This window comes from Myotis nattereri (genome assembly GCF_964212035.1).
Source record: "Myotis nattereri genome assembly, chromosome: 13".
Taxonomy (NCBI): domain Eukaryota; kingdom Metazoa; phylum Chordata; class Mammalia; order Chiroptera; family Vespertilionidae; genus Myotis; species Myotis nattereri.
This window is the reverse complement of record NC_138088.1, coordinates 19841322-19852429: the sequence shown is the minus strand read 5'-3', so window position 1 is coordinate 19852429 and position 11108 is coordinate 19841322. Positions and strand designations below refer to the sequence as shown.

At 54.0% G+C, this 11108-nt stretch overlaps 1 protein-coding gene across 1 annotated transcript; it reads right to left on the bottom strand.

Moving 5' to 3' along the window:
* Nucleotides 1-3032: 3032 nt before the first annotated feature.
* On the bottom strand, nucleotides 3033-10404 carry NODAL (nodal growth differentiation factor; the record flags this gene model as incomplete). Its single annotated transcript, XM_081105405.1, has 3 exons — nucleotides 3033-3185; nucleotides 5473-6170; nucleotides 10212-10404. 3 exons carry the CDS (start codon nucleotides 10402-10404, stop codon nucleotides 3033-3035), a joined length of 1044 nt encoding a protein of 347 aa, XP_080961531.1.
* Between the last annotated feature and the right edge of the window lie 704 nt (nucleotides 10405-11108).

Genomic DNA, 11108 nt, shown 5'->3' with positions numbered 1-11108 from the left:
TGAAAGGATCGTTCGACCCCCAAAGGGGTCGCGACCCACAGGTTGAGAACCACTGCTTTAAGGGAAGATGGGGCCGAATCATTTTGAAGGCACTTTTCATACACACTTTGCACCAAAGGCAAGTAAGATATTAACCTCAAAGGCAACTTAGGGTATAGGGGTAAGGGTTTTGCTGCTAATAAAAGGCTTTACTAGATGGAGATAAACTTGACTATGGTGCTATGTGAATCACATCTGTGTTTCTGCTTCTCCTCTTACTCTGTCTTTTCTCCACCCCTACCTACTGCCGAGCCCGCCCACTTCCCCAGCCAAGGAGAATAGTGCATCCGATTTTCCCCCCTCACCTGCTGACTTGCACTGCTCTAGAAACAATGGGAGGAGGCCTTTGCCTTCAGAGCAAGTTAAAGTATCCCTGACTGTTGTACAGAAGCCCCTTCCTGCCCCCCAGGTTAGGACAGGACTCGGTTCTCAGGAGGTAGTATGTCCTCCAACTTAGAAAGCATTCACCAGCACACAGGCTCAACCATGGAGCTGTGCTGCGAGGCTCGGCCCTAAACACCTCTGGCCAGACAGCAGGATGTCCCTGGGGCTGACACGAACCGAGCTTTCGGCAGGGCGTCAGCAAAAGGTAGCTTCACTCGTTTGTGCCTGCGTCTTCTGCTTGATAGGAGGTAATGCCTTGTCCTCAGTGAGGTTTGTTCTCTGAGTCAGAGCTGCTAAGGAGACACTCCCACAAGCTGTGGCTGCAAATAGCTTGACCTTCTGCTTTCCTGGCCCCAGCCATAGAACTACTGGGCACCTACTTAGTCAAGATGCTCTGAAGTCCTGGGATGGGATTTTCTCTCCCAAGAAATTCAGTTCGGTAGTGGAAGTAGAATTCTGGTTCCGAAGCGAGGGGAGCAAAGACCTCTGAGTACTATTAAGCAGGTGCCCCTGGGGCTGCAGACCAAAGCGCAGGTCTGGGTCCCGCCCCTCCTCAGTGTGTGGTCAGGCCACTAAGCCTCTCTGGGGTCTCATTTAGGAAAGAGAATGGGACGACAGCTGACCTGACGAGGCCCTCCCAGCCAAGTGGAATCAGATGCAGAATCCCATTGTGAGCCTGCAGCGTGGGTAGGGCGCGTCTGTTCCCACTCCAGGAATCGAGCAGCTGGGTCAGCTTTGTGCTGAGTCAGGGCATTGAGGCGTCTCAGGCCCAGGCCTGGCTCTAGCCACGCCAGCCCTGCCTGGGCCAGGATTACTACCTTGACCCAACCAAGGCTGCATGTCTAAACTCAGCAAGGTTCCTCGCATGCTTGGGATCACTTCCCAAAGGCTGGGCTTCTTGGCGAGGCAGGGACAGACTGACGGTGGACTCATTCCCAGCAAAATGGCCCCTTGCCCTGACAAACAAAAAATATATATAGCCCATCCTAGCCAGTTTGGCTCAGTGGATAGAACATCTGCTCTTGGTCTGAAGGGTCGCGGGTTCAATTCCCGGTCAAGGGCACGTACCTCAGTTGCAGGCTGGATCCCGCCCCGGGGTGCGTGCCGGAGGGAACCAATAGGTGTGTCTCTCACATTGATGTTTCCCTCTCTGTCTCTCCCCCTCCTTCTCTAAAAAAAATCAAAGGAAAAATGTCCCAGGTTGAGGATTAACAAATATATATATATATTTCCCCCGTTTGGGCAGTGCTGATAAGGAAATGCAGAATTGCTGCCTTTGGGGTCTTTTCATCCAGAAGGCAAAGACTTGTGTTTGGTGGGAGCGCTCCCTACGAGAAAGCTATGTTCCTTTTGCTGTGCTGCTGTGAGAAACGTGAAGTTAAGCAGCCGTGGGCAAACTACGGCCCGTGGGCCGGATCCGGCCCGTTTGAAATGAATAAAACTAAAAAAAAAAAAAAAAAGACCATACCCTTTTATGTAATGATGTTTACTTTGAATTTATATTAGTTCACACAAACACTCCATCCATGCTTTTGTTCCGGCCCTCCGGTCCAGTTTAAGAACCCATTGTGGCCCCCGAGTCAAAAAGTTTGCCCACCCTGAGTTAAGGCAATCTTAGAACCCTGGGCAGCAAAAGCTGATAAAGGATAGAGAACAGGATGGCAGGGCCTGGCCTAGCAGGCTTTGTAGGGAGATGGGATAAAGCCTGACTTACAGCTCGGGAGCCTTCCAACAGACATTGCACAGGGATGCGTTAGGATCCACCTGCTTTCATGTCACAGGATGAGGCTGAGTAGTGAATTATTCACTTGAGGGACAAGGGTCACAGCTGCTCAGTGGCTGAGCTGTACCCACAGCCCAAATCTGCCACCCTGGGCGGGGCCTACACCCCTATGTATAGGAAGCTCAGGGCCGCATTCATAGCACGCATTAAGAGATGGAAGTGAACTGTCACCAACTTTAATAGACTCGGGGGGTGAGGGGGAGCATCTGAGGGCCCCAGCTGCTGTAGTCCAAAGTGGCCAGTTCTCTGGGACGAGTTCCTGCCTCTCCCTCCAGAGGCACCAGCAGGCCCAGAAGGACTGTACAGTGGCTTTATGGCTGTACAACTCATTAGCAGAGATCCACTTCAGGAAGCCTGGACAAGGCCAACAGATTGCTCCTGGCCGGCCGGAAAGACGTGGGCCCCTCGCCCAGCCTGAGGCAACCGGAGCCATTGACTCCGTGATGCTTGATCTTGGGGGTGGGGTGGCAAAGACCACTTTCGAGAATACATAAAAGTTATAGACAACCTTGTCCCACCTCAAAAACGCGTATGTGCCCCAACTTTCGCATACGATTTCCGGGAGTGCACAGGTTTAAAAAGGCAGGTAAGGTCTCTTCATTAGTGCTTTCACTCGCCACTGTCTGTCCAGGGAAGAGAAAACCCAGCCAGGCTGCTCCACAGGCTCCCCCTCCCTCTCCTGGCCTCTGTTTAGCCAGCCTCGAGGGCCTGTGTTTGTAGTGCAGCCTTCCTTTTATTTCTTCGCATTGGATCCAACGGTCATCATGTCTTCCAGGAGCCTCCCGGCCTTCCGGGGAACAGGCAAATCCAGCGCCCCTCCAGGACCTCATAGGCACCCGCACTCTTCCACAATCATGTCCTTGTGATGGTCTAGAAGGACTCTGCCATTGTCCACATAGAGCATGCTCAAGGGCCTGGTCTTCACGGGGGCACAGCAGGTGGAAGGGACGCGGTGGGGCTGGTACCGTTTCAGCAGACTCTGAAAGGGAGGAGAGGGGTCAGTTCAACATCCGGGTCAGAATAGGTCATTTCTGGGTAAAGGGTGAAAAAGATCCTGAGAGTCTAGATCAGTGACTGGGTGCAAAAATAGAAGGAAACTGTTTTCATAAAGGAATCAGCATGCCAATACATCACCGACTCTAACTTCTAAAATCACTTCTGCTTTCTTAAAGCATCTTTTAAACAGAAGATTCTAAAAGCTGTGTCTGGGTAGAACAGTAGCCAACTTATACATTCTCCTATTATTATAGTCTAGAGCAGTGGTTCTCAACCTTCCTAATGCTGTGACCCTTTAATACAGTTCCTCATGTTGTGGTGAGCCCCAATTTCATTGTTACAAATAGAACATAATTAAAGCATAGTGATTAATCACAAAACAATATGTAATTATATATGTGTTTTCCGATGGTCTTAGGCGACCCCTGTGAAAGGGTCGTTCGACCCCCAAAGGGGTCACGACCCACAGGTTGAGAACCGCTGGTCTAGAGTGAATACCAGTTTATAAAATATTCCAAGAAACTCCTGGTTTAGTTCCAAAACTATGAGGCAGAAGACAGTCATGTGGAAATTCTTGTGGGATTTGCTTTGTTGCCCAGAGAAGGGCAAACAGCGGGAGAAAAGGTGACAACGCCCTGGCATTCTGGAACTGGACCCTGGCCCTGTGGTCCGGGACACCTTCTCAGGTCAGAGCTGGCAACTGGGACTATCTGGGTCTCTGTGGTGGCCTCTGGTCACGCTGCCGGTGGGTTGGTGGAGTGAAGTGGGGCCTGGGAGAGGCTCGTGAGGGCCTTTGCCGGGGACAGGTCCTCTGGGGCTGGCCCCCACCTGCCTCCCTTGCAGGAGCTCAGCTCACATGCTCCCCAGAGCCTCTGAACCCTGCCTGAGGCTTGGATGGAGGATGCACTCGAGGGCAGCGGTCACCAACCGGTGGTCCATGGACCACTGGTGGTCTGTGAGGCCCGGAAGGTTGGCGACCACTGCTCAGTGTAGGCTTCTTGGAGTAAATAGAAACACATTATTCCCAGGTGACCGTTGAGAGCAGGGCAGGGCTACCTAAATATCAGGGTCACTATATTAGCCTCTATTCTCTTTTTTTCTTTTTTTTTAATCCTCACCTAATTTATAGAGAGAGGTGAAGTGGCCCTGACGGAGGATGGAACCCGAAACCTGGGTATGTGCCTTGACCGGAAATTGAACCCACAACCTTTTGGTGTACGGGACCATGCTCTCCCCAATTGAGCCACCCAGGCAAGAATAGCCTCTATTCTCTGCTTTTTCCATCTCGTTCTCCTGCCATTCGTCTCCCTCTACCACCTTCTAGAACTTGGGCTGATCAATGACACTGGTGGTGGGTAGCCTACGGCCTTATCTAACTTCTGCAAAATGGGTATCCAGCTCCTATTTTAGGCAGCAAAACTACAGTGGCTGGGACATTATTATCTCAACCATGGCCCCGTAAATGTGGCCCCCATTTCATCAGTGAATCACAGACTTCTAGTAATGATGACATAACATCAAACATGCCTCTTATCGTTCAACTACTCTACATGCAGTATACTTATCACCTCATTTAACACTATAACATCCCTATAAAATATCCCCATTTTTACAGGTGGTAAAACGAGGCTCAGAGAGAGGAAGCCACTTGATCAATATTACACAGCTAATAAGTAGGAATCAAACCCAGACCTCTCTATCCCCAAACGCCAGATTCTGAACGTCCTTTCCCAGAATGTCAGGGTTGGGGAGGAGTTGAAACCCTCTAGTGCAGGGGTGGGCAAACTTTTTGACTCGAGGGCCACAATGGGTTCTTAAACTGGACCGGAGGGCCAGAACAAAAGCATGAATAGAGTGTTTGTGTGAACTAATACATGTTAACACTGCTGCTGGTGAAGGAGCGGAGGGGAGAGCAAGAGAACCGTCCGCTCTTTCGGCTCCACGGGCCGGATAGAACAGCCGAACGGGCCATAGTTTGCCCACGGCTGCTCTAGTGTGTACCCTCCAACCCTAATTTTATGAAAGACAAGGGAAAAGTCCTAGGGAAAGCAATGACTCCATCCATGTAGGCTTTCTGAGGATGTTGAGCGTGGTCATCTCCGTATCCTTAGGACCTGGCACAGGATAGGTGCTTGAATAACTGTGCAGGGATGAATAAACACAGCGCTATGAAATAATAGCAGCGCTGGAGTCTTGTGCCCCGGATCTGGCAGTACGGCCACTTCCCCACAGACTGCCTGCCCTCCACCCCCCATGCCCTGGCATCATACCTGGATGTATGCGTGGTTGGTGGGATGGAACTCCTCCCCCACAGGGTTGGGACACTCGCCCTCACAGCGATAGGCATTGTACTGCTTGGGGTAGATGATCCAGGCGCCCCATCCAATCAGGTTGAAGTCCACCTGGAACTTGACCTTCCGACACAGTTGGCTTCTGTCCGGCAAGTGATGTCTCGGGTGCCTCCTGCCCTTTTCCTGGAAGAGCTGTCCCTCCTGGGCCCGCCAGGAGCTCTCAGCTTCCCACAGCAAGGTGGAGCCACCCAGCCTCCTCTGCTCAGGAGGGAGGTTGGAGTAGAGCAGGAGGAGCACATTGGCGACAGGCGGTGTGGGAGGCCGCGGCCAGCATTCTCTGGCCAAACTGGACATCTGCTCCCCCAGCTTCCCAGGGTGCTTCAGCCACTTGGAGAGTGGCCTGGTCACCTCCAGGACCATGCTGCCGGAAGAAAAGGTAACCTGGGACAGAGAAACAGTCAACAGTTCCAGCCGAAGGCGTTCTGGGCAGCGGGCTGGGTCCCAATCGGCCTCCAGCTTTGGCTGGTGAAAAATCTCGATGGAGAGTGGGACGCCAGGGGGAAGGTCCACTGGGCTGGCCAGCTGCAGCCGGAGCTCGGCCCACTCCAGGTCCTCCTTTTGGCTCAGGAAGGAGAAGTCAAAAGCAAAGGTCCAGTTCTGCCCATCCACCTCCACATCTGAGTGGGGGAAAACGGGAAGGAGGCAGCGTCAGTGGGGCCCTCCCGCAGTGTAACAACCATAGCTCAAGTCTGAGCTCTCACCTCATATGCATCACTTCTCTTAATCCTCACCTTGACCCTGTGAGATGGACATGTTGTTGAACCCATTTTAGAGATGAGGAAAATTGAGACTCAGGGAAGTTAAATTATCTGCCCAAGGTGTCATTCGTGGAAAGTGGCAGAGCCAAGAATAAACCTGGGTTTGCCTAACTGAAAAGCCCAAACTCCAAATCACTGTTCTACCACTCCCCCTGAAGACACTCCAAAGTCAGAACAACTGGTAACAATGGGATGTTACCAATGGGTTTCTGAGAGAGAGAGAGAGAGAGAGAGAGAGAGAGAGAGAGAATCTAAGGCTGAGCTTTAGATCTAAACCCTGAGCTTTCTGACCGAAACCCTGGGCTTCCAACTTGCCCAGTGACCCTGGAGCAATTCACTTCCCAGGCCCTGTTTTCTCGCTGGGAAGGGCGGTCTGTCGCACAGGCACCGTGAAGTTGGTAAGCATATCACGGAAAGGCTCGGAGCTCTAGGAGGGGCACAGGCAACAGAAACCAAAGGCTGGCTGCCCCCTTCCTGGCCAGTTCCTCCAGATGGAGGCAGAGATTTCAGGAGGTTTTGGCAACCTTACAAACAGACTTCTCAAGGCATTCTAAGCCTGACTTTGCGCTGACCTTGCACTTTCCACCCAGCGGCTTCTCCTCTCTACCTGCAGGGCACTCACTCTCTCCTGCCCCAGTTCATCCACAGGCCCAGGGCAGACACGGCCAGCACACACAGCCCTGTCCCACCCACCCAAGACAACTAAGCCCAAAGCGGATGAGAAGGAACGGGAAGCACATTCCATTTATTTTGGTCCTGAACTAATTTGGTCTGATGTCTCGGAATGCACGGGTTTATAAATTTCCAGCCCAGTTGCTTCTTTGTAATAGGAATGTCTTACCCACCTCTGCATCCTCAAACCCACGAAAATTAAGACATTTGAGGGTTTATTGCTAAATAAGAGTCAAAGGTTATTCATTAGAAGTAAAAACTCTTTTGTGCATAGATCCGGGAGGTAGTGATGATCCTATTTATGTCCTTCTGGGCAGACCACATAACAGTTTATTTATTAATATATTTTTATTGATTTCAGAGAGGCAGGGAGAGGGAGAGAGAGCTAGAAACATCAACGATGAGAGAGAATCAGTGATCGGCTGCCCCCTGCACACCCCCAACTGGGGATCGGCCCACAACCTAGGCAAGTGCCCTTGACCAGAACTGAACCAGTGACCCTTTAGTCCACAGGCCAACACTCTATCCACTGAGCCAAACCAGCTAGGGCAACAGTTGGTTTTTTAATTGTCTCACAGAGTACGCTGAGGCAGACAGTAAGTGAATTTCTCTGGGAAATCCAGCCTGCATAAGAAGGGGCAGTTCCGAGGTTCGCCCTCAGGCAGCTCTCCCAGCCCATCCCTAGTCGCTCCGTTTCACTTTATTCCCACTTCCCTCCTCATTAGCACCCGCAGGGGCAATAACCGGCCCTGGACTAGCAACTCTCCTCAGAGCTGTGGGGAGGAGGCTGACCTTACCTGCTGCCCATTGGAGCACCTCCTGGCCACCTGGGGACTAGGTGGGGCATGTAGCAACTCCAGGCCACAAGCTCCACTATGATCTCAAGTATCTACAAATGGCCTTTTAGGGGAAGGCATTCCAGCTCAGTGGTTAAGAGCAGGGGCCCTGCTTTCTCTAGTGATGGTTCCAATTCTGCCATTTGCTGTTTAACATTGGGCAGGTTACTATTGGAGGCCTTCTCGGGGCCTCAGTTCCCCTCTTCGTAAAAGGGAAGTGGTGACAGTACCCACCGGGATGTTGCGATGACTGAGATCATGTAAAGTCTTTATCTAGCACAACCACCCAAGTGCAACACAGACACTGGCTGTCATCAGCCGCCTTTGCCCAGGTCCACAGTTACAGTGAAGGTAGAGAGGGACCTGGACCGGGGACGAAGTCGTCTGTCACCGGGATGGGCGGTGTGTACGGAGGGAAGACAGGAAATTACTCCTTCCTGCTGGAGGAGCCTGAGACTCCACAACCCCACAGCCAGCCAAGGGCTCCCTTAGATCTGGCTCTGGTTCATCTTAGAATAGGGGTGTCTAATCCTTTGGGGGTCATGGATGCCTGATGAAAGCTCAGTGGGTAGAGTGCCGGGCTGTGGACTGAAGGGTTTGATGGCAGTCAAGGGCATGTGCCTCGGTTGCAGGCTCAATCCTGGCCCTGATCGGGGCGCATGTGGAGGTAACCAATTGATGTGTCTCTCTCACATTGATTTTCTCTCTCTAAAAATCGGGAGGAAAATATCCTGGGGTGACGATTAACAATAAACAAACAAAATGTAAAGAAAAAAAAGTTAAGAATGCTTTTCTCAGAAAAAAACCCTGTATCTCCCACTTATGTAATAAGTGCGATTTGGGCTGCCCGCATGCCAAGTGTTTTATAAACACTGTCTCCTTTAAAACAGTGACACACAGATGCACAGCCTATTTGGTAAGACTGCACCCGACACCCATTTCAGCCATCCGGGTGTAGCTGACAAAGAAACCCAGACAACCTTCTCCTCAGTCTCCCTCCAGACGGCTGTCCTCACAGCTTTAAAAAATGAAGCGATTCACAACAATGTGCATGTGCTTAACGCCACTGTACACTTAAAGCGGGTAAGACGGCCCGTTTTGTTATGTATATTTACCATACACACACAAATGGGGCGGAAGGAAAGCCAGCTCCCCGCTTTACAAAAAGGAAACTGGAGAAATCAACTAAAGCGCCAGGGACACCTTGGGAATCGGGAAGCAGGGTTTGAGGGGCAAAAACTAATTTCTCCAGACGCCCAGACTAACAAATTTCCAAACTTCGGGGGAAAGGGGACTGGAAAAGTGCAGCCCGCCCCACCCCAAACCCCCAGTTTCCCGGCGGAGGAGCCGAGCACTCCAGTAACTTTCAAATTGTCCTGCTCCCCGGGTGTCCCTCGTCTGGCTGGTCCCCAGATGACCCCTCCGGAGAGGGTCACCAGCTGTCTGACCCGAGACTGGGCAGGCCAGGGACCGCAAGGGGCCAGCGGGTGGCCAGTCAGATCAGATTGTCGGATGTGGATTTCGCGGCGGCCCCGGGAGGGCCGTCTAGCCCCGGCCGGCGGCGGGAGGCGCGGGCGGCGAGAGTCCCGCACACTCCAGGCGCCAAGATGTGGATTGCGCGGGGTGAGGGGACTCGCGGGAAGGGCTCCCTCTGCTCAACACCCACCTGCCCCCCTCCGCCCCCGCCCCCCCGCGCCCAGTCCTGGAGGGAGAAACTCCCAGGTCACCATGGTCACCGACTCCCCCCTGCCCCCTCCCCCCTCCCAGTCTACGCTCTGAACCCGGTTACCCGGGATGCTGACACCTCCCCAGCCTGGCCTCGAGTACCCAAACCTGTCTCCCTCCTCGACTTGGGGTGTCCCATCTCTAACCCCAAATCTCTGGGTCCTGGTGCCCGCTGCTACATGTTGGAGACCCGTGTCGAAGCCTGCTCCCATCCGGAGACTCTCAGCGCCGGGCCGGCACCTACTCACCCTCGCTCTCGAAAAGAAAAAAGTTCGACAAAACGACCCCTTACTGCTTTCCCTGGTTCTGTGCTAAGGGTGTCTGCGCTGTCACCCAGCCCTCCCCACGCACTTGCGGGGGAAGTGCTCCAAGCCCCCTCAACAGGTGCGCAAACGGGGGCGCCAGAGACTGTATTTCACAAAACAGATGAGACGTGCACAGTCGGGCTCCCCCTTACGGTGCCGCGCTTGACCCACACAGACCAAGACCCGGAACCCAGAGGTGACTGTGGGGGACCCACCCCGAGCGCCACAATCCCGCCACCCACCAGCCCTGCGCCCTGGCAGTGCAGGCGTCCAGACACCCCCAGGCCCAGACCCACGCCTCGGGTCGGTCCCCAACCGCGGCAGCCCCCCCTAATCCCCTCCCCGGAGGTGGGGCAGCCTACCTTGCGCCTGCAGGCTGCGGATGACGTCCGCCTGCGGCGGGTCGCGGTAGAGGCTCAGCATGTACGCCAGAGGGGACGGCGACGTGGGCTGCCCGCGCGAATGCAGGGGCACCGAGGCTACCGAGGCGGCGCCGGCCAGGAGCAGGGCCCTCCAGACGTGCAGGAGGAGGGAGGGGAGCCGGGGGGCGTGCATGGTGGGCTGGCCGGGCGGGAAGCGGAGCCTGGCCCTTATATCCTGGGTCTTCCTAGCCGCCCAGCCCCGCCCTACCTCCCTGGGCGAAGCTTTAAGATCTTATACACGCCCCCCACACACACCCTGGGGGGTGTCCCCCAGAGAGATCCCCTACTCGGGAGGGCGGGGCCTGAGCCTGGTAGGGAGGAGGCCCACCAAGCACCCCCCCCCCCCCCCCGAACCTAAAGGTCCATGGACCATCTAGTTTGCCAGGTCTGGGCACCCTGGCATTCTAAGTGTTACTTCCTAGACAGAGCAGGCTTGTCGCCTGCAAACTCCCAGGTCAGAATCGTGGTTTCCCTGCTCTACTCACCTGGGATCCCTGCCCTTTCCTGTCGCTCCAGCCTCCAGATGTTATGTCTGGCTCAACAAGGAGCAGGTAGGGAATGGTGGTGGACCCTCACCCACCAAAGGGTGTGGACCCACAGGGGTCTGTGATGTTCAGCCCAGCCTGGCCCACGCAGCCTTCCCGGACGCTGTCCAGATGGCCTCTGGGAGCACCCCTGGCCTTATCTAGCAGGGCCCATCCGGAGGGTCAGCCTGGGATAAACTACTGGGTCCTCAGAGTTGCTGGAACAAAGAAGGTGAGCTCCAGACCAAGGCCCACGGGGTCCTGCTTCGAATTTGTAAGTGCTCTCCTGGGAAAGGCAGAGGGCAGGAGCCAC